The following is a 22509-nucleotide window of genomic DNA, read 5'->3' as shown; positions in this document are numbered from 1 at the left end:
CTTGTCCAAGACATCCTGGAATCCTTGGCCCGTATCGAACGTGTGGGTAAATATATAGGGGCAGATTGGCTCCCTCAGTCCATAGCTCCGCAGTAACTCAATGGCTGAAGTAGCCTGTGGAGGGCACTTAAGCAGCTGAGGACATGCTCTGTAGGCTTTAACCAGAAATACACCCACGTCGTCCCCCTCTAGCCCATTCCAAAGCCTAGGCTCATCGTCATTGCCTGACCTCTGACCCCAGCACACCCCCACAGCCTTCCAGTGGCTCCCCTTCTCCACTGCATCAAATCCAAGCTTCTTGTCCTCCCTTTCCAGGCCCCTCGCAGCTCAGCTTCTTCCTGGTGCTCTCCCTTGTCCCATTGTCTCTGGCCTCCTTCCCCCCAGTGAGTCCAGCCTCAGCCTCGCGTTTGTCTGCTTCTCCCCCAACAGTCTCCACACCTCTTCCGCGCTGGCCCTTGTGCGTGGAGCGTCCGTTTTCAACTGACCCAGAGAGGCCAGGGGGGCATCTGAGACTGAGAGGAGGGAAGTGACTTGGCTCAGTTGCCCAGTGAGTGCCAGTGCTGGGAAGTGACTCCGCAGAGAGGTGTTCTAGCCTTGTGCCACAGAGGGAGGGGTCCCAGAGGCCATACTTGGTGAGAAGTGTCAGAAATTGAATGGACCCACAGAGGGATGCAGGAGTCTTCTCTCTAGCCCATGCACCAAGGCTTTGTCCAGTCCAGTTCCGAACGTTCCCAGCAGTGGGGCGCTCAGCCCTTCCCCTGGAAGATGGTTCCCCAGGCTGGTAGATCTCTTTGGTAGGGAGTGGTGCATATTGATGGACAGGGTGTATCCCACTTACAGCGGATCAGCCTCGCTGTCCGCCCTCCCCATCATCACCGGCCTCACCTGCCCTACGTGTTATATTTCATTTCTTCCCAGGAGGCCTTGCTGGTGGCAATGAAGAGCCTCCCTTCAGGCACCTTGCTGAACATTGCTGGATTCGGCTCCCACATCAAACCCCTCTTCCCAGCAAGCAAGCCCTGCAGCAATGTGAGTGTGGTGCATGTGAGGAGTCCTGGCCCTTGAGACCCAGATGCCATCACAACCTGGCTTAGGAGGCCCCCATGCACCAGGTCTGAAGCCTTCACTACACTTCCCTACCTCACATTGACACCCGATGACCAGCCCCTCCAATAATCAAGGCCCCCTGGTCCACATCCCTGGCTCTTCATGGGCCATGGCTGCTTGGTACACTCTTGTCATGAGCTTGTTAAACACCTAAGTCTTTTTCTCTGGCTCCTGTGATTGAAAGTTAGCCGCTCCCATGGTGTGAGCAGTGCTGGCCAACAGATCGGTGCTCGGCATCGGGTTCCTTGCTTCAACATGACCGTAGTGTAGTGGGATCGTAGACAAGAGGGGAGAAGAGTGAGAATTTGGGGGTGATTCTGTGGGCTTGGAGTACCTCTTTAATCCACACTGTTTGTGTCAGCAGGAGAACCTCAGGCTGGCCTGTGAGCACATACAGAAGCTCCGAGCCGATATGCATGGGACCAACCTCCTGTCTGCTCTGACCTGGATCCTGGGGCAGCCTCTTCACCGTGGTTACCCGCGCCAGCTCTTCATCTTCACGGATGCCAATGTCAGCAATGCAGGCAAGATCATTGAGCTGATTCGGAGGCAGGCCAGCACCGTCAGGTACCGAGTGTGTGTGTGTGTAGAGGGAGGGAAACGAACCCAGGGGAGGGACAGGGCAAGAATCTTTCTACTGCGGGGAGGAGGGCTGAGGGGATGGGGAACTAGCTGGCAGCCCCTGGTGCAAGAGGGGAGCAGAGGGCGCTGCATTAATACTGTTATACCCAGGGCTTAAATTCTCATAGCGTATTTCCCTGAGCCCCTCACAATCCTCCTCCTCCCGGCCCGGGCTCTGAGCTTAAGCTGGGGGGGGACGCTCAGGGCTGAAGCCCCACATGGTGCAATATGGCTTGGAGCTTCAGCCCTGTGGGTTTGAAAATATTTACTGGAATTTAAGCCCTGGTCAGAGCCATCCCTAGGGTATGGCAAATCGGGGTGGCCGCCCTGGAGCCCGCTTTTTGGGGGCCCCGCAGTGGCTGCCCCGAATTGCCATACCCTAGGGACAGCTCTGTGAGCGTGTCATGCAGGGGGCAGTAGGCTGGCTCGGAGGGGTGGGATTGAGCGGGGGGAGGGGGGGCAGGCTGGCCTGCGGGGTTAGTGAGAGGCCTGGCATCGGCAACGGGGGTCGGGCCCACACTTACCGACGAGAAGTGGCAGCAGCGACCCCAGCCCTCCCCACTGTCTCCCAGTGTCACTCTGGGGAGGAGGCGGAAGCTGGAAAGAGGCGGGGCAGAGGTAGGAAGAGGTGGGGTGGGAGCTTGGGGGAAGGGGTGGAGTGGGGGCAGGGCCTGGGGCAGAGGGGGGATTGTCGCAGGCCCACACCCCCCTAGGGATGACCCTGGCCATGGTTATATCAAAGTTAACTCCTGAGAGAATAACTCCAGGCCCCCACCACACACACCTCAGATAGAGCAGTCCAAACTCAGATTTCCCATTTCATAGAAAATTTTGACATTTTGAAATTTGGTTTTGTTCTCATGAATTTCTCACGAAACAGAATTTCTGAAAAACTTTTGGATCTGGAGAATGTTTATTCCAGAATTTCAAATTTTTGTTTGCATGTTTGAAATGTTACCTTGATTTTTAATTGTAATCTTCATGTCGTTTTTATTATTTTTACATTACTTCAAATGTCAGCATGCCAGACTGTTTAATTAAAGCACAAACAAGAGACTCAGATCTAGAAAAGAAGATGCGATGTTTCAATCAGTACTAAGTAGCAGCTGCCCTCTAATGATTTGAAACATAAAATAAAACAATAAGAAAATATTATAACTACTTTATTATGTTGTAGTATGGCAGGTCTATAGCAGAGGTGCCTATTGTGCATTATTGCTATGGACATGTCATGAAATAATATAAAGTATAATACAAATATATAAATTAAAATTAAAAATAAAGCCCCCAAATTTTGAATTTTCAAAATGAAAATTGAAGATGTTCTTTGTTTTGAGTTTTTGTTTTAAATTGGCATGTTTCTACAACGGTATTACCTCACCCGCCTTATCCTGTCATCCCGAGACCAAGACGGCTAAGCCAGCACTGCTAACCTTGTATTTCTAAATGTTTTGATTTTGACAACAGTGGCATTTTCAAAAAACTTTCAATGGAACATTTCCGACCATCTCTAACCTCAAACCCCAAGTGAGGGGTCTCGGAGCCTTCTCTGCCAAAGACCCCAGTGCAGACCTGGTCCCAGAAAACCTACAAATATCCCAGCCTGAGTGGGGTGGCTCAGTGCCTCCTCCTTTCAGGCTGGAGCCATTCCCATCTAAGCTGGTGGGTCTCAGAGCAGGGCCCAGGGTTGCTTTTAAGCAGTTCTGCTTATTCCTGCAGGTGTTTCAGCTTTGGCCTGGGCTCTGGAGCCTGCCGGAGGCTCCTGAGAGGCCTGGCCAAGGTAAGCAAAGGTCGGGCTGAGTTCCTGAGCCCTGAGGAGAGGCTGCAGCCCAAGGTAAGTGTCCTCCCTCTGCACCAGTATTTTGGACACAGTTGTGGGGGTGAGAGCAGTGAGGTCTCTATTAACCAAGGATGCCTAAAGCTCGTACCGAATGGGCATAGAACCACACTGGCCTCAGCTGCCCTCTTTCTGTTGCAGAGGGCAGCCTATAGAGGGCACCCACAGGTGCAGCCTGCAGACAGACCAGGAGGCTTGGCATGTCACACAGCTTGTGGCATGTGCTGTGTGGCTCATGGCAGGGACCATGGGTCTCCAACACAGAGCATGCCACTTTGATCTGGCAGCATGGCTATGCTTCACGCCTGCTGGGAATGCCCATCTACGTGGCCCTGGCTGTGATGGGTTCCGCTGTGCTGGGCACTGCTCAGACACATAGTGATGTGCAATGGCCAGTGGCCAAGATGCTATGTTAATCAACTGCAAACACATACTGAGAGATGGTCGCTGCCCCAAACAGCTTACAACCTGAACAGACAAAGGAAGTAGTGGTATACTCATGATATGGATGGGAGAGCTATTAGGGCCCAGATCCTCAAAGGAGTTTAGGCTCCTAGCTTCCATGGAAATCAAGGCTCCGAGGATTTGAGGATCTGGGCCTGGATGACTTGCCCAAGATCACACAGAATGAGTGGCAGAGCCAAAAGTCAAACCCAGCTCTCCCGAGTCCCACCTGTCCCTCCCACCGTTCCCCCGCTCTTTGTCACTTAGGCCTTGGTGGTGAAGGGCCTCGTGTTTGCTCTTGAGGCCCCTGGGTACCTAGGCTGATGCTCAGAGTGGTATCCTGGGCTCTGGAGAGAGCTGCATCTATCTCCCGCCAGTGGGAGGGAACTTACTGAGAGGGTAAGTGTAGGGGGAGAAGAATTAAGGTGCCTCCCCCCTGAATGACTTTGAAAGATGTTTCAGTGCCCAGATCAGGCTTTGCTTGTGTACTCACTTCCCTAGGACCCACCGAGCCAGCTCTGTGCCAGTGTTCAGCAAGGCATTGGCCACCAGCATTTAACAGGGCCCCTGTAGCCCCAGATCTACCCGCATCCCCTACTCTAGCTCAGGTCCTGCTGTCAGTGTTTCTGTGCCATCCTGTGACCCAGAGCCACTTGCAGTGCTGGGAGGCCCAGTCTGTGCTCTGTGCTTTGGGTGGCTCAGCGCCCAGTGTCAGTCATCTGCTTCTCGGGGCCAACAGCTGGCTGGTAATTCAAAGGGTTGGAGCCCCCAGAGTGCGTGTGGCAATGGAACATATAGATGGGGAGGCTGTGAGCCTCTGAGGGCTGATGGGTCTGGTTTTTGCCTCTCCTCAGCTGATAAAGTCTCTGAAAAAGGCAATTGAGCCTGCCGTGAGTGACATCACCATAGACTGGTATGTGCCTGACACCATGGAGGCTCTGCTGTCACCCAATGAAATCGCAGCCTTGTACCCAGGAGACCGACTGATCAGCTATTGCACCCTCTACAACATCGCCAGCTTCCGGGACAAGAAGACAGTAAGAACCCTCTGTGTAGTGGGGGTGGGGCTTTTCCACCGGGCCGTGCTCACCCGTGGGGATTGGACAATAGCTGCAAAGTCTCAGGTGCTGTGGTGAAGAAGGTTGCTGCTGGAGCCCTGGATGGCTGGGCCCTGTGGCAAGGAAACTCACATGCTGGTGTATTTCTTCCCCTCTCATGATCTGATGCCAACAGGAGGGCCTCTCTCTGTGGCTGTGGCAACTACCTTGTCCTCTTGTTTTCCCAGGGTAGAGAACGGGTGTGTAGAAGCCTTTCACGGGGCTCTGTGGGGTCAGCATTCCAGTCCCAGGATGAGGCATTTAGCCCAGATGTGGCTCACCCGTACCCAGCTGAGGAGAGCCAGGACATCAGTCAAGCCCTGCAGGAGATTTCCCGTGAGATTTCCCTGGAGTTTTCCACTGGGGGCGTCGAGGAGTCCGAGAAGAGTGAGTGGAGCAGCGAGTGAGCACTTTGTGTGGGAGTGGGGCTGGCTGCACCTGGGGAACTTCGCCGGTGAGATAGATGTTCATCCACAGAGGAGCTGCAGAGGCAGGATGCTGACCCCTGACCCGTCTGGTCTCTTACTGCCTGCTCTCAGCCTTCGAGGCTTTGCAGCACCCATCCCTCTTGTCTGGAGACAGCTGGCCAAAGGATGAGTCCCTGCCAGGCAAGGTCAGAGGGCTGGGGCGATGGGGAGCATCTCTTTCCCCAGTAGAATAGGGTTGCTCTTTGTGTCTCTCCTTGGCAGGTGTGGATCCTGTTTCTGACATCTGGAAGAGGATTTACCAGTCCTCCTACATCCAGGAGCAGTATGTCCTCACTCACTGCTCCGTCAGCACCGACCGGAGCCAGGGCCTACTCTCCCACGGCTCCACCAGCAGCGAGTCCACTGGCTCCAGGGACATAGCTCCTGAGAGTGGCTCACTGGCCTGCACCCTTGAAGCCAACTCTCAGCAGGGACAGAAGAGCGTTTCTCTGTGCGACTCCTCCACCAAATCTGCTCCACTCCCGCAGGCCGGGCTGACTGCTGCCACCAAGGTGAGGTGTGGCCGAGCCCCTGGCTGGCCATGGCTGGGACTGCCATGAGTAGAGTAGGCTGGGGTGGTCCATCTCCTCTTACCTCATGTACCTGCCCCTGCCCACAAATGGGTGTGAATTTCTTCTAAATCTCCTGCTCAGTTCCCACTGGAGACAGAATCCTCTATCATGGTGACCGAGGCAGTCCCCCGGTTCCTCCATGTTGGACCCTGTGTTCCCTGGAGTGCAGGCAGGCCTTAGAGAGATCCCCTAGAAGGGCTGGGCTGGTTAGGGATTGGGCAGCTTTGAATGCCTGGGTCATATTAGTGCTGCCCAGGGGTAGGAAATGGGGCTGGAGGAACGATTTGCTGATTGGTGAATGACACAGGTAAGTGCTCCTCCAGGGTTAGCCGGGGATGGATACAGGGCAGTGATACTCCCCAGTCAGCCCGATTGCCAGAAAGCAGAGTAACATGTAACACGAGTGTGGTGTGACGATTGTCAGGATGGGTTCTATAGACCACTGCTAGATCATGTATTGAGCTAAGTCTGTTGTCTGCCCCCCGGGTTCTCGCTGTTCTAGGCCCTGACAGCTGGAGAAAGAACATCCAATGGGCACAATTTCCCAGCCAGGTAGAATTCAAAATGTATTTAATTAATTAAAAACACCAATACAATTAAAATCACTTAAAATTAGTCTTAATTTAACATGAAACAAAATTAAAGTAAAGTCTCCATCCCAAGTGAATCTCTCCTGTCCTCAACACATATGGCTATCTCCCCAAATCGATTGTCTCCTGCCAGCTGTGGGACCTAGTACTGAATGTTGATGGGTATCACTGCCTCAGTTTGGCTGATGGCTGCTGACCTCTGTATCACATTCCATGCTTTAATGTGGCAGGCGTCATCTCAAGATGATACTGCTTGAGGGCTGGGTCCACTCAGAGCAGTGCAAAAGGTCCCTGTTACCTCATACGGGGCTCTAGGGCTGGTCTTGCAAAACATTATCTTAAATACACAAGCCATGGGAAAGCCTACATGTGCATCACCATAGTTTATAATTCTTTGCCTTTAACTGTCACCGCTGTCATCCTCTCAATCCCTGCCTGAGCTCTGGCTTTCAGAGTCTAAACAGATCCCCAGATCTCCTGCTTTGTCAAATTAAATCCATCTAGTTAATTTCTTCTGTGAAACACAACTACATCCTCACACCTTCCATGACGTACTGGCTCATTCATGATTAAGGCTATGTCTTCACTACCCGCCGTATTGGCGGGTTAAAATTGATTGCTCCGGGATCGATATATTGCGTCTCATCTATATCGATCCCCAAACGCGCTTATATCGATTCCGGAACTCCACCAACCCGAACGGAGTTGTGGAGTCGAAATGGGGAGCTGCGGACATTGATCCCGCGCCGTGAGGACGGTGAGTAATTCGATGTTAGATACTTCGACTTCAGCTATGTTATTCACGTAGCTGAAGTTGCGTGTCTGAGATCGATTTTCCCCCGTAGTGTAGACCAGCCCTAAAAGACAGCTAATAAAAATAATAAAAATAAACAAACAATAAACAAACCATTAGGGTCAAATTTAAGGCATTGATTTTGGTTCATGTGTTGGATGTGTGCGATGTACTTTGGTTTCTTTTGGAGAAAGGGTCAAAACACTGGGTTACAGTCTCCAGCATCTTCAAGTGGACTTCAAGCAATTTTTTGTTGAATCCATGGGATGATGACCTCTTCCTGATAACAGGCAAGATAGCAACATCTTCTCCTTGAGGCAGACTCTTGGTGGCTCTCCGTGATTGCTTTTCTGAGATGAAATGAGAAATACGTACATGACAGTTTTAAATTCTAACACTATTCAAATCTATTTTCATTTGAGAAGGTGACTCTGAAACAAAATATATGAGCCCTTAAAATACCGATCTGCCAGTTACACTAGGGACTTGTCCACTAAATCCTCTAGATCATTCAAAAGCAGAATAGGAAAGAAAATATAATCCATATTTCAGAACCATCCCCCCTACAGCCCAGCCAATGTGAATATTAAACGCTATCTCCAGCTTACATAAATGCTCCCTGCTAACTGCACAGGGGTAGTTCTGCTCTGCTAAGCAAGCAGAGTTTCACAACAGTCCTTGGCTGTCACTTCTGTTTTCCCCCTAAAACCTTGTTTCTGCTTTCCTGGCCACCAGCTCTCTGGAGCAAAGACAGAACTTTACAAACCCCAAGATTTTAAAGGGAATCAACATCTTAATCCATACAACAGATTTAATATTTCTTTCTAAAAGGGCCCATCCAGGGAAGCCTCAGTGTGAGGACTACAGGAGGCAGGTCATATGGGTCACCACTAGGTGGCTTATTGAGTTATCTCTGGTTTCTTTCCCAGGGTCCTACAGTTCTGGGCTCTGACATTTGGGAGAAAAGTGTCTGGTTTTCAGAGTTTTGTATTATTTAGTAACGAAACTAACAAAAAAAACCAAAAAACCTCACTGGAAATATACTCGTGGTTTAATGTTAACCAAATCACACAACAGTAAAAGGGGTTAGTATCAAATCATCAAATTAATCTCATCAGATTAATATCAAATAAACTGACAATTCCTCATCAGCTTTATCTAACAATTTGGGAATGCAGCAGTCTTTGCTTAGCTACCACCCCCAAAATAACAGGGAATAGTCAATCTTTCTCATTGATAGATGTATTTATATTCTAGTCAAATGGCTGATACAGAGAGGGGCAGAGCACAGCCAGGGTGAAATGAATATTTGGACGGCAGCTCTAAAACGAGTTACGGGCACCTGCCCTGAAAATCTCATGTTTCAGTTTGTACACAGAGTCTAGCTCCAGCCTGGACACTGCTGTGACACCACCATTGCCAGCAGCCAGAGCATGTCCGACTCCAGGGAACCCAAGGGAGGGAGGAAGGGAGCACTTCAGACTATGCCAGCTACTGGGCTGCCTCAAAGCCCTCTCTGAGCTCCACTGGTTTGGCTGGACTGCAACTGCCCCAGCCTTGGGGGCAGCTTTCCCTGTCAGGAAGCCAGCACTTTACCTGTCAGGTCTTGAGTCCTTGCAGAGAGATGGGTGGGCTCAGCGCTAGGCCTGTGTGGAGAGATGAGCCAGCTGATCCCCTGCAGTAAGCCCCAGGGGTCTCATCTGCAAACCCACCCAAAGCAGGGCCCCGACTTCCCAGACTGACCCCTGAATCTCTCCTGCTCAGGCGTGCGTGGTACTGAGCTCCGAGGAGCTGGCGCGGCGGAAGAAGGCACTAGCACGAGCTGCCTTATCTGGACGCAGCTTTTCGTCCCCGCACGGTGAGCTGGATGCCCATCGGCTGCGCAGGGCCCTGGAGAAGGTGTCCCAGAAGCGGAACCAGTCCCTGGAAGGGAAACTGGATGAGATTGGGCCAGAGCTGCAGAGGCTGCGAAGGAGCCTGGCAGATTCCAGTGAGTGTTGTTACAGCAGGAGGGAGGCGCTGGGGAGCTGGAGCCCAAATTAGCTTGGGCCTCAGGGCAGCCCCCTCAGGAGGGTGCAGGGGGCTCAGGGCAGTCCCGTCCCCAGGGTGGAGCAAGGGACTGCTGTGCCCTGTACAAGCCCAGGGGGGCTGTCTCCCTCTCTGCCCCTGGACCTCACACTTGCTGTCTCCTAGGTAACTTGCTCTCGCCATCCCATCTGGACTGGGACATGTTGGTGGAGCCCCCATATCTCTTCAGCGCGTCGCCAACAGCTGAGCGCGGTGAGTGTGAGGGAGGTGCCTGTCTGCCCCTGCGATGTCAGGTGGTGATCCATGCACTCAGTGCCGGGAAGCCTGTCTCCTGGGAAGTGACAGTCACCCTGGAGTCTCTGCTCCAAGCCAGGGCCAGGGAGGGCAAAGATGAGCTGCCACAAGAGTTGTGTAAGGGCTGGGACAAACTGCTGCACCATCTGACTGCCAGCTCCATCATCCGGGACCACGAGAATGTGGCACAGAGGGAAGCTGAGCTGGAGCACAGTGAGTACGCACTTACCTGCATGCCCCCCACATCCTGTTGGCTCCCCCTCCCCGCCCAGCCTGACCCTGTGACTCACTCTCAGGTTTTTCCCGGAGGCTCCGCCTGAAGGCCATTCAGTCCAGCAAGGCTTGCAACACACCCTCCATCTACACCTGCTTGGTGCCTGTGGACTCCTCCACCCAGGAGGCCCTGCCCAGGGCCCTTGAGGTTCGCAGTGCAGGTATGGCTCCCAGAATGGCACTGAGTTCCCTCCGGGTCCCCCAGCTCACCTCTAGGGACCCATGGGACTCTGTATGCACATGTGGATCTGCGTGTGTCTGGGTCTGCCTGGCTCCATCCATGGGCCTGTCCGCGTGGCTGGGCCTGTCTGCGTTTGTCTCCCTGTCGGCACGTGCTCATGCATACATCTGTGTGTTCAGGTGTGTCTGGGGTCCAGGCGCAGAGATGTTTCAGGAGGGCAGCTAGCTATGCCAAGGACGGAGCTAGATTAGACTCCAAAGAACTGCCCAGAGAGTGGGAAAGCCTAGTGTGAGAGGACGCATTAAAGGAATTGAGACCCAGATCCTCAGAAGTATTAATATCAACGGGAGTTAAGCACTTCATAGAGGATGTGGGCCTGAGCATCTTGGGCTCAAAGCAGCAGTGGCCAGGGGTGGCTGGGGACCCTCTGCAAGATCTAAGCCCTGCTCTGTGGTGCAGCTGCCAGCTGATGGTGAGTGTGATTCCCTCCAGGGGGCCCTTCCAGCCATCCCCGAGGGTCCCAGGCTGGGATCCGGCGCCAGTGCAGTTACTCAGTGGGCCTGGGACGACGGCGTGACTCAGAGGAGCTGGATGATGCTTTCATCTCTGCAGGTACCAGCCCAGCCCTGCATTGATAACCTGCCCCCTGCACGCTGCCCCACGCCCCTGAAACCCCAACACTGCCTCAGGGAGGAACTGAAGCAAACCAGTGAGGCTTGTCCAGGCTCCTAGGGCAATGGCAGGCTCACATCAGAGGGCTGTCAGCTCAAGGGGCCACTGATCTCAGCCACCCAGGATGGGAAACTAGGAGAGGGCCCTGGGGTGAGGTGCTCCCTGGAAGCCCACAGCTGGCACTTCCAAGTGCAAGCCAGTGCAGGTGCTGGGATCCCAGGAGTGGGCGCAGCCTGTGCATCAAATGGAGATGGAGACAGGGACAGCACTTCAGGCCACTGCTGCTGCAATGGGGACCAAGCCAGAGCTAGAGCCTGTCTGAACTAGGGAGGTTGTGGGTTCATGTCCTCAGCAGGCTGCAGCGGGGAGTTGGAAAGTCCCAGCACCCAGCGTAGTCTCTGAATTCTTGATTCTGTTTCAGAGCGAGACGAGACACCCACTTCTCCCGTCAGTGTCTCCTCTGCTGCTGGCGCCTGGGAAAAGCAAAGCTGCCGTGATGGTAAGTCCCACGCACAGCCCAGAGCTGCTGGGGGAGCTGGGAAAGCAGGCGCTTTGAGGGTTAGACATTGCGCTGCTCGGCCCTATAGGAAAACCTTAGAGAGGGAGAGATGGGGCCAAACAGGAGGTGGCAGGAAGCCTGGAGCCTCAGCGTGACTCATCTCACAGCCCATTTGGATATGTAATGCACCCATCAGCTTTACTGTCCAACCCTCAGTCCCGTGTTGGGGTGCGACCTCTCGTGAGGGGGTCGAGCCCCCTCCCCTAACCTGTGTGGTTACGTTATGGCCCTTGTCTGTGCTCCTGGGACTGGCCGGAACAGGCTGCTCTCCAGCCTTGCTGCTCCAGCCAGTGCAGAGATGCTGGCTCTCTAGTGGAGATGAAAGGTCTGATGAGAGGGTGGCTCCCATTCCCGGGAGCGTAGGAGAACCTTGGGCAGGAGCCATGACCTCCCCGTGCTCCTGACCTGCCTGCAGTACCCTGGGGGAGCGCTGGGTTTGGGAAGGCAGCCCCTGCTGGGGTCAAACTTCCCATCCTGCCCCATGTTGCATTTGGCAGGGGATGGAGTAATGTTCAGGTGGGGCACAGGCTGGGGGCCCTCCACCTGCCTGGTTACCTCCTAGTGTGGCTGAGCCTTTCCCCCACAGGATGGGACGCTTTGGGGGCCCCTGTGGAGCTGTCCCGTGGTAGCAGGCAATTGTGGTGGGGATGGAGAAAGGAGGGGAGCCCTGGGGAGTGCAGCCCTATGGAGTGACCTTCCCTCCCCATGCCAGGTCCTGTGTTCAGTCCCTCTGCCACCTCTGTGGGATCCCAGAAATCCATGGAGAACTTTGCTGGCTCCAGGTAGGCTTTCTAGACTGACTCTCTGGGGTTGGGGCGGGCCTAGATGGGGCCCCTTCCATGCAGAGGGGACCCTGCATTCAGCAGGAAAGGCCCCAGTCTGTCAGGGAGAGATCCCCACCACTTCTTCACTGAGGGTCCCTCCCCCAAAACCTCTAATGCTTCAGCCCTGACCCTGCAGCACAGCAGGGGTTAATCTCTCCCCATGCTGTTGCCAGCCCCCCTTGCACTGCAGCGTGCATTGGCCTGGGGCCCAGCAGCCTCCTGGAGAGAGGCCAGCGTCTCTTCGCCTCTTCGGCAGGAAGGAGCTGGAGAGGAGTCTCCCTGGCCAGGGTTGCTGTGCCACGGGGGGGAGTTGGGTGTGTGTTCACTCAGGGCTGGGGGCTCATAGCCCTCCCAATGGACCTCCTGTCTCCTGGGATGTCAGGCTCCAGCCACCTCCTCCCAGCAGGAGTGGATGAGCACAGCTCTTCCAACGCCGGCAGGATCCAGGCCATGCTGCTCACTGGTCCCTTCTCCTGGCAGGTTCAGTCTCAGCAGGATCAGGGGACACGGCCTAGCGCTGCGGCCACAGTGCATGACCCCAGAAAGCGAGCTCTCCAAGGACAGTGCCATCCATGACTACCTCCCACTGGTAAGGACCCCGCACTGCCATCCCACCCTGCTGAGCCCAGCTCCTCCCCTCAGGTACTCCACTACCAGCCCAGCAGTGCCAGGGATGGATCCCACCCTAGGACCTGTGACCAAACCTGGGTCTCCTATCTGATGGAGCAGACTAGTAATGACAAGGCCAGGATCTGCCCCAATCCCAACCCCCATCTCACGGGAGCCAGGGCTCCTGCAGAGCTGCCCCCACCCCTGCGTGGTATTGCCAGAGGTTAGGCTGCAGAGCATGGTGTCAACGCTGTGTGCACGCCCCATGACAGGCCTCAGTGCTGTACAAGGGAAACTGCTGCTGCCACAGCCTTCCCTACCTGCTCCACCCCAGCTCAGACCCAGAGCGTGTGACGGGGACGGATCGGTGTTAGCTGTTACCACTCGTGAAAGAGAACTCTGAGCATTGTCAGCGCTCTGAAAACATCCGCTCAGTGTGCAGTGGCAGTTCAAAAAGCTAACAGTGGTAGGAACCATTAGGCAAAGGATAGATAATAAACTGAAAATAGCACAGTGCCAGTCTATAAATCTATAGTGCACCCACACCTCGAATCCTGCATGCAGCTCTGGTCTCCCCATCTCAGCAGAGTGATATTAGCATTGGAAATGGTACAGAGAAGGGCAACAAAAATGATTTAAGGATTCGGAACAGCTTTCATATGAGCAGAGATTAAAAAGACTGGGGCTTCTCAGCTTGGAGGGGATATGACTTGAGGTCTATAAAATCATGACTGGTTTGGAGACTGAATAACGACGTGTTATTTACGTCCTCACGTAACACAGGAACCAGGGGCTACCCAATGAAATTAACAGGCAGCAGGTTTCAGACACACAGAAGGACGTATTTCTTCACAACATGCACAGTCAGCCTGTGGGACTTGTTGCCGGGGCTGTTGTGGAGGCCAAAACTATAATGGGGTTCAAAAAGGAATGAGATGAGTTCACTGAGGATGGGTCCATCAATGGCCATTAGCCAGGATGGGTAGGGATGCAACCCTTGCTCTGGGTGTCCTGAAGCTGGGAGTGCACGATTCAACGAGCACCTGTTCTGTTCACAGGACACTGGGCTGGCTGGACCATTGGTCTGACCCAGCCTGGCCGTTCTTATCTTCGTACATAAAGAGCCTGGGCCTAGTGCGGGGCTCCCCAACACTGCTGCTTCCCCAAGACGCGGGCACAGTGCCAGCATCAGCTAAAGGGCTGCCTGGCGCACAAGCCCTGCCTCTCAGACTGCCCAGTTGCAGCCAGGAGACAACCCCCCCCACAAACTCCCTGGGCCTCTGGAGTGAGTGCAGGACCCCTTCTCTACACCCTAGGCTCCATGCAGTGAGTGACAGATGGTGAATGTGAGATGCTCCCCCCAGCCAGCGCGCTGTGACGCCCTCTCCTTCCCCCAGGTGCAGCTGCAGCAGGCCCAGGGCACCTTCCAGCTGACGGAAAGCTTCTCCGAAGTGGTGCAGATCCCGCTGGACCGTCTGCACCGCACCTCGCCGTACGCTTCGCACCGCGCCAGCCTCAGCCCTGGCTCCTGCACCTCCCCCTGGGCACTCGTTGCCAAGGGCAGCCCTGACGGCCAAAAGCAAGTGGCCGGCCAGGGCACGGAGCCTGCCAGAGGCAGCCAGGAGGGGGTGCCAGAACCAGGCTCGCCCCATTCGCGCAGCACCTGCTCTGAGGTCCTAAGCACCGCCATCTGGCCGCAGGCAGACAGCGGGCGCGGCTCTGAGACCGACGCCTGCGACCACTCGCCCGTCACCTCCGAAGCCGTCAGCCTGCAGGAGGTGGGGCTGGAGGCCGACGAGGGGGACCTGGAGAGCGCCAGCTGGGCCACGGCGGTGGCGCTGGCCTGGCTCGAGCACCGCTGCGCCGGCTTCTTTGTGGAATGGGAGCTGCTGGCTGCGAAGGCAGACGCCTGGCTCCGGGCACAGCAGCTGCCGGAGGGCGTGGATGTGGGCTCCCTGAAAGGGGCAGCGCGTCACCTCTTCCTGCTGCTACGCCACTGGGACGAGAACATCAAGCTGAACATGCTGTGCTACAACCCCAGCAACATGTGAGGGGAGGGGCAGGGCCCGGGCTCCATGTGGTGCCAATAAAGAGGTTTGGTTCAGCCCCGCTGTGCCCACAGCTCCTTCCCCTCCTGAGCTGCCCCTGAGGGGCGCTTCCCTCTGAGATGGCCAGGCCCCACCTGCTCCAGCAGCCAGCTCCCTCCCACCATCAGCACTGCTCCTGGGCCCAGGCACCGATCACTCGGCCTCCTGCTTGGGGGCTGGGGTAGCCAACGAGCAGCAGAAGGGTTTTGGAAGCAAGTGAGGTGCAGGCAGCGTTGGGTGAAGAGGAGGCATGTGATCCCCCACCCCGCTCTCTGCTCATGTAGGCCCAGGCCCCAGCACACTGGACCCCCAGTGGGTGGGGCAGTCCCCTTTCCCCACCTTCAGAATGGGGGTAACAAACAGAGGAGGCGAAAGGCCCTTTTGCTCTGTGAAAGCAACTCGAGGCTGCTAGGGGACCAAGTTCCCGAAGGATTCCATGGTGTAGGGTCAATGGGACTGAGCAGGGCTGGAGTATGGGCCGGGGGCCGATGCTCATCCCCATGTGTGGTCCCAGCTCCTCTAAGACTAAGCGAGTTTTAAGCACGTCGAGGGTCAGCCACATTGGTCCCTGAAACGGGTGTCTTTGCAGGTGCCCCTCAGGGACTTGCCCCTGGGAGCAAATAGAAGCCAGGAGTCCTCCCTCCCAGAGCTGCCCTCTGCCACACAGCACTAACCACACTCCCGCCTAGGGCTGAGAATGGAACCCAGGAGTCCTGGATCCCAGGCCACTGCTCCAGTCGTTACACCCCACTCCCCCCCAAAAGCAGGGCAGCTGCTCCATCCTGTGAAATGGTGCTCCCGGCCCAGCAGCAGCAGGGGCCAGACAGATCACTGCAGGCCGGGGCAGGAGAGCCCACGGGGGCGTTGCCACGTTTATTGAGGAAATCCCACGTAACAGGTGTCCTGGGGGGGCCTGCTCCACTCAGCCGCTGGGTAGGACAGGCAGTGCCAGCAGCTGAGCGGCACCTGCAGAACAGCCTGGAAGTTCAGCAGCCAGAGTTACCAGCCTGGTGCATCGTCCCCCCCAGGCAGAATATCCGGTTCCAGCTCCCATGGGGAGGGGCTGCAGGTCCCATTGTCCAGCTGCCCAGTCTTACTCTGTCTTTTTCAGGGAGGGGGTCATTTTCTGGGCAGTGGGGGGGCCTTGTGGCTCCAGGAGGGCAGTGGTGCCGTACCAGAGCTGCAGCAGGATGATCCCGTGACAGAGGTGCAGGGAGACTGAGCTGCAAAGCGTGGAGGGGTACGTGTTCCAGGAGAGCTCGATGAGGCCCAGGATGAGAACCCTACAATGGGAGATAACTGGGTCAGAGCTGGAGAGTCAGGGCCCCCCATCACAGAGAGAGAACACCCTTCAGCTCCTCACCCCGCTATCCCAGCCCTGAGGGGCTCCGTGTCACATGGATCTTCCAGTGGCCCTCACTCCCGACCTGCAGCCCCCTGTGATCCCAGCCCTGGGCTCCCCACCCACAGCTCTGCCGGTGCCCCTCAACCCCGACCCCCAGCCCCCTGCTATCCCAGCCCCGGGCTCCCCCCATCACATGGATCTGCCAATACCCCTCACTCCTGGCCGGCAGCCCCTGTGACCTTGGCCTTGGCCCTTTCCTCAGCAGAGATGACAAATCAAGCAGAGTTGCCCTGTGGATAATTACCTGGGAGGAACCCACACAGCCCCTCATTTGCTCAGGTTTACGGCACCAGTGAAGGCCAGGGCCTGCCCCATGCAGCACCAGCAGCAGGAGGGATTCCCAGGAGCTGGGGGCAGGACACTGAGGCACAAAGGGAGGTCAGCCCCACTCCCCTCCCAGGCATGTACCTCAGCAGGTGGCTGAGCTTCCCGGCGGGTGTGCACCACAGCAGGTAGGGCAGCGTGTGGAAATACCACACGTAGAACTGGTAGTGCAGGGACCGGCTGCAGCAAACGCCGATGAAGTTGGAGGTGAAGAGAACGAAGACGACCTGTGCGCTGCCGTTAAGGAGCTTACGGAGCTGCTGGCTCCAGAGCTACTGTGCTCCCACCCCAGGCTGGGGCTCCAGGCATGTGACCAAATCCCAGAGCCACAAGGCTTCATTGGGAGTGGCTGCTTCCCTGTTCCTAACCCAGTGTGGGGGAAGCTCCAAAACAGCCCTTGGGTGGCCCCCAGGACACCTGGGTTTACCCAGCGCCGCAGCGCCAGGAGCCCGGAGATGCTCACACCGAGGCCTCCTCAAACCCATGGCCTTCAGGTGCTCCCTGCCCGGCCAGGGCTGCCCTGCCCTAGCCTCTATCACCAGCTCCAGCGTAAGGATATGGTTGGCCGTCAGGGGCTGCGGCGGACTCTTCCTCTCTGCTGGGTCCTTCAGCAGTGACAGGAGACTCCCCTCAGACCTGCAGGGGAGAAGGACAAGCACAGGACCCCTCAGGCCCAGCCTCGGCATAGAGGCCACAGACCCCCCCGGGCCATGAACTGGCCCCTCCGAGATAATACAGCCAGCAATGGCTTCACAGAGCCAGGGGCCCAGCTCTGAATGGGGGAGGCCCCCAGAATGCACTGAAGTTCTCCCCTCCCCTGGCACCCAGGACTCCATAGCCCCAGTGTAACAGAAGCTTTTTGACACTATGCTCCCCGTAGCCTGGCCAGGCAGGGGTCCCTGTGGGTGGGCTGCCCCAGCCTCCTCTCCAAATCACCTTGCGGCGTAGGGCCTGCAGGGAAACCTAAAGGATCCGCTGCTCTGTACCCGGCGCCCCGTTCCACGCCGGGTCTCACCTGTGCCACCGGTGAAGCGCAAAGAGACCCAGGGCGCCCAGGTGGGCCGCGAGCAGCGCCAGGTGGAAGGCCCGATGCTGGAAAACCTCCTCCGGCAGGAACCGCCAGTTCACCGTCCACTTGAAAAGGAACTGGCGGCCCAGGTCGAAAGATCGGGTCACGTACCCAACGGGGTTCTCCAGCAGGAAGGGCAGCCCCAGGACCACCTGCAAGTGAGACCCCCGAACCATGAGAGCAGCTCCCCAGCCAGGACCCGCCCAGGTATCTCGCTGGATGCCCCTAAGCGCTGGGGGGTCGGGATTGATGGGCACCTGCAGAGCTGGATGGGGAGAGCCCAGGGCTGGGATAGCAGGGGACTGCAGCCTGAGGGGCACCAGCAGAGCTGGGCAGCGGAGCAGCAGGGGGCTGTGGGTTGGGGTTGACGGGCATTGGCAGAGGTGTGGGAAGGAGCTTCCACAGCGTTCTCCTGCCTGTTGCTACAGGCTCGTCCTGTGTGATTTTGGGCCCCCAGGCTCCCTGCCTAGTGCCTGTGGGGACATTGAATGGCTGGGGATACTAAATGCGAGTTTGTGAAGGGGCTCTGGGTGGGGACGGTCTTTTCCCCAGTCTCCCTCTCTACTCCTGCATCCACCTTCCTGATGTGCCCTGTCCTCCATGCACCTCTGGCTGCTGGGCCTCGGGTTCAGCCTGGCAGAGTCAGGTGCATCCGTGCAGGAGGCAGCAGAGACCCACGGACGGACCGGGCCGGCCATGCAGCTGGGCCCAGCTGTGCAGGCCTCAGCATTCGCCTGGGCTGGGCCAGTCCCACGGGGCGGGTTACCTGCAGCAGCGCGCAGATGGAGAGCTTGGGGATGGTGCCCAGGAGGCCGAAGCGCCAGAGGAGCAGGAAGAGAAGCCCTGGAGCGAAGAGCAGGACGTTCATCTTCACTGACACGGCCAGGCTGAGGGGAGAGAGAGAGTCACTGCGGCTCACCAGGGCCCTGCCTGCAGGCTGCCTCCCCTCGCTGGCCCTGACCTTGTGCAGAATGGCCCCGATCCTGCCTGCAGGCTGCCCCCCAGGCAGGTTCCACAGCTCCAGTGCCCTAATGGACTCTATTCCAGCGCTGTGACGGTGCTGAGGGAGGGCCCTGGATGAAATGACAGGACAGACAGTGAGAGGAGAAAGGCAGCTGCCCATCCTGAGGGGAATGGAGGCAGGGGAACGAACTGTCCCTGTCGGAGCACGTGGGCTGAGGGGTTACATGCTGCGTCTCCTGAAACACAGGCTGAGCAGCTCAGGTAGGTGCTACTGGGGGCATGGGGACCCGGCCCAAACGCAGCTTGACTGGCTCAGACAGGCGCTGTCAGGGGCACGTCCTCCCTCGCCCATGACTTACGCATCTGGGCCGTTTCCAAATCCTGCTGCTTCTCCATGCTCAGCATCTCCAAAATCCGTCCTTTCCTCTCCATCCCCACGGCCAAATGTCCTGCCTGAGCGATCGCTGCCTCCTCCTCTCTGGCCTCCCAAACGCTCCCACCACCCTCCCTCCAGCCCGCACAAAGCACTGTCCCGAGAAGCCTCATCCTGGCCCAGAGGTTTGATCAAGTCACTCCCAGTAGGGGATCCCTCCACTGGCTCCTCCAACATCAGAGCCACCCAAACTCTGGGGAAGTGCCCATCCCTGCTCATCCTCCCTCATCTGCTTGGCGTTGCCCCTCCCCATCCACTCTGCTCTGCTAAGGCTCCCAATGCTGATTCCTGCGCGCAGTGACCTGAAGGCCCCTGCCCTACCCATGTCTCAGTCCCCCTGAGGGCCCCTGCACGCTGCCAGCTGACTTGGGCCAGCCCTGGGTATCTAGTTGCAGGGTAGATGGACCATTAGAGCCCCACCTCTGTCATGCTGCCAGAGTCAATCCTGCTGATCTTAGCAGAAGTTACCTATGCTCTTTCCCCTTCCCAGAGCTCCATCCATGACTGGGAGCTCCTGGGAGCAGTGACCACCCCTAGCGTGGACTTGCTGCACTCCTCAGCCCCAGAGGCCTCGTGTCCTGGACTAGGGAGGGGTCAGTCCTGACCCAGAACAACCCACAAGAATCCGACACTCCGCAGCCAAAGGAAGGGGTAAAGAGGCTCCCGCTTTGTGGTTTGGGGGAGCAGGGGGGACCCACCTGAAGAAGAAGCAGCCCCAGGACCAGTGCTCTTCCAGGAAGAGGTTGACCGCGAGGAAGAGGATGGCCATGGCAACGGGGTCGTTAAAGAGGCGCAGGATGTAGATGGAGTGGATGCGGTAGGAGGCGCAGCACATGAAGAAGAAAACATAGGGGGGAACCTATGAGCAGAGACAGAGGTGGCCATTACTGCAGTCCCAGCCCCCCCGATACTCGTCAGTCCTGACCCACCACCCCTGGTATCCTAGCCCTGCCAATGCCCCTCAGTCCCAACCCTCAGCCCCTGCTACCCCAGCCCTGGGTTCCACTCACCTCTGCCAATGCCCCTCACTCCCGACCCGCAGCCCCCTGCTGTCCCAGCCCTGGGTTCCACCCACCTCTGCCAATGCCCCTCACTCCCAACCCGCAGCCCCTTGCTACCCTAGCCCTGGGTTCCACCCACCTCTGCCAATGCCCCTCACTCCTGACCCGCAGCCCCCTGCTATCACAGCCCTGGGCTCCCCCCATCTCTGCCAGTGCTCCTTAGTCCCAGCCTGCAGCCCCCTGCTATTCCAGACCTGCCCTCCCAGCTCTGTCAATGCCCTTCTCCTCAGATACGTCACTCCTTTGCTACTCCGGTCTTGCCCCCTACCCCTGCTGACCCTCCGCACAGAGGCCAGAGCTCTGCACAGCGCGGATGTGCTCAGAGGCTGGAGCTGTGATTGCTCCCTTGAGCCCCCATGTGACTTTGGCCCTGGCTGGATGGCTGCAAGTGGTGGCTCACCTTCCTGGTCCGGCTGTAGATGCGGAAGACGAGCAGCAGCGTCACGAGATAGAGCGCGCCAAAGAGATACTGCGCCAGACGGATGTTTGTGCCGCGGCTGGTGATGTAGTAGAGACCCAGGAAGATGTACACAAACCCGGCGGGGTAACTAGAGAGAGAGAGACGGGAGTGAGGGGCGGGGGCAGCCTGGGCTAGTGCAGGAGGGAAGGGGCCCTGGCCAATGGACAGCTCCCTCCCAAGAGCCCCCTCCCTAAAGAGTCTGGCCCTATCCACCGCTTAGACACACACTTCCCTTCCTTAGCCAGCAGGAAATCCCAGCCCCCAGGATTGGTCTCCGAAGTCCCCAGCTCCCTCCCACCCCTTCTCGTACTCACACCAGGGGCCCGGTATCTCCCTTCAGCTGGGTGTAGTCGAAGGTCCCGTTCACGACTCCCTCCACCTCATCCATGTAGGCTTTCCAGTCGATCTCTGTGTCTGTGGGGAAAGCACGCGTCTCACACTCAGCAGCCGCTCACCACAGACAGGTGCTAGGAGGGGACTGGGAAAACGTGATCATTCCCCAGCCCTACGGGGTGGGAGACGGACACCAAGCCAGGTCCTTGCCCCATGGGACTTCCCAACTAGGTAACACCAGAGGAGCAGCCCAGGCAGAGAGCTGGAGACAGGCACTACTGGATTAAGGAGCCATCACAGGGAGGGCCAGGTGGGGAGCTGGGCAGGAGCCTGTTCCAGTGAAGTAACTGTGAAGGGGCGAAGGGGAAGAGAAAAGCTGAGAAAGAAGAGGAGAACGAGTGAGAGGAGCTGGGGGGTGGGGCGGGACACTGAGTGCCAGAAGCTTGAATTTGACATAACAGTGAAAAACTAGCCCACAGCAGCCTCAAGGGTCACCTGCCCCAGCTCTGCCAATGCCGCCCAGTCCCGACTCGCAGCCCCCTGCTACCCCAGTCCTGGGCTCCCCACCCACAGCTCTGCCAGTGCCCCCCAGTCCCAACCTGCAGCCCCCTGCTACCCCAGTCCTGGGCTCCCCACACCCAGCTCTGCCAGTGCCCCCCAGTCCCGACTCGCAGCCCCCTATCCCAGTCCTGGGCTCCCCACCCACAGCTCTGCCAGTGCCCCCCAGTCCCGACTCGCAGCCCCCTATCCCAGCCCTGGGCTCCCCACCCACAGCTCTACCAGTGCCCCTTAGTCCTGACCCACAGCCCTGGTCGCGGGTCCCGGGTCCCAGGTTCGGGGCCTGTCCCGGGCCGGCCCAGCTCCCCCACCGCCCTGCAGGAACCGCGCCAGGCCACTCACATGCCACCCTGTGTATGACCCAGTGCGTGACCCCCACCTCCGCCAGGCAGAGCCAGGCGGCCACCAGCCCCGTGTACTGGGGCGCCAAGAGCACCCGGTGCTTCTCCTGCCAGGCGCGGCGCAGGCCCTGGCGCAGCGAGCCCGGCCCCGCCGCCCCTTTGCGCCGGAGCCCTGAGCCGGGAGCGGGAGTCATCGTCCGCCCTGCCCGGGCCAGGCTGCCAACTCCCGGGCCCGTGTCACCGGCTAAGGGCTCCCCCACTCCGGGAGGAAACACGCAGCCCTCCCAGAGAGGCCGGTCCCCCAGGCCCTCAGGCTGGGACGGGGCCGTGTCAGGAGCTTGCCCTGGGCCCAGCCACGTGTTGCTTGGGGTTGGCCAGAGACAGGCACTGGCAGGATCAGGCCAGGGTGGCTCCGGGCTGTTCCAGGCTATGGAGGGGCAGAGTGCTCTGCTGGTGAGAGCACTGGGGTTGGCTCAGCTGTTTGCTCAGTTGCCACATTTTTAAATG

The 22509-nt window shown here is 57.6% G+C and overlaps 2 protein-coding genes across 5 annotated transcripts in view; one reads left to right on the top strand and one right to left on the bottom strand.

Moving 5' to 3' along the window:
• The window catches only part of VWA5B2 (von Willebrand factor A domain containing 5B2), a 57183-nt gene extending 41830 nt beyond the window's left edge, over window positions 1-15353 (top strand). For 3 of the 4 annotated variants that reach the window (XM_050964260.1, XM_050964261.1, XM_050964258.1), the window contains exons 9-22: window positions 919-1029; window positions 1472-1674; window positions 3448-3562; window positions 4864-5046; window positions 5295-5493; window positions 5796-6085; window positions 9293-9518; window positions 9722-10063; window positions 10147-10284; window positions 10797-10916; window positions 11398-11475; window positions 12248-12317; window positions 12840-12948; window positions 14366-15353. In XM_050964260.1, the coding sequence (XP_050820217.1) occupies window positions 919-1029; window positions 1472-1674; window positions 3448-3562; window positions 4864-5046; window positions 5295-5493; window positions 5796-6085; window positions 9293-9518; window positions 9722-10063; window positions 10147-10284; window positions 10797-10916; window positions 11398-11475; window positions 12248-12317; window positions 12840-12948; window positions 14366-15019 (2838 nt within the window). In that variant the 3' untranslated portion in view covers window positions 15020-15353. The remainder of the gene's footprint in view (window positions 1-918; window positions 1030-1471; window positions 1675-3447; window positions 3563-4863; window positions 5047-5294; window positions 5494-5795; window positions 6086-9292; window positions 9519-9721; window positions 10064-10146; window positions 10285-10796; window positions 10917-11397; window positions 11476-12247; window positions 12318-12839; window positions 12949-14365) is intronic. The other variant, XM_050964262.1, reaches the window with a different exon arrangement.
• Window positions 15354-15840: 487 nt separating this feature from the next.
• Window positions 15841-22252, bottom strand: ALG3 (ALG3 alpha-1,3- mannosyltransferase). The gene is made up of 9 exons (XM_050964292.1): window positions 22004-22252; window positions 21085-21184; window positions 20711-20858; window positions 19948-20108; window positions 18620-18740; window positions 17800-18005; window positions 17345-17420; window positions 16869-17014; window positions 15841-16338 (listed from the first exon to the last, which is right to left on the bottom strand). The coding sequence occupies exons 1-9, from the start codon at window positions 22194-22196 to the stop codon at window positions 16149-16151; spliced, it is 1341 nt and encodes a 446-aa protein (XP_050820249.1). The 5' UTR covers window positions 22197-22252; the 3' UTR covers window positions 15841-16148.
• Window positions 22253-22509: the final 257 nt, after the last annotated feature.

The sequence above is a fragment of the Gopherus flavomarginatus genome, chromosome 8 (genome assembly GCF_025201925.1).
Source record: "Gopherus flavomarginatus isolate rGopFla2 chromosome 8, rGopFla2.mat.asm, whole genome shotgun sequence".
Taxonomy (NCBI): domain Eukaryota; kingdom Metazoa; phylum Chordata; order Testudines; family Testudinidae; genus Gopherus; species Gopherus flavomarginatus.
Note: the sequence above shows the minus strand (reverse complement) of the source record. Positions and strands in the feature narration are given on the sequence as shown.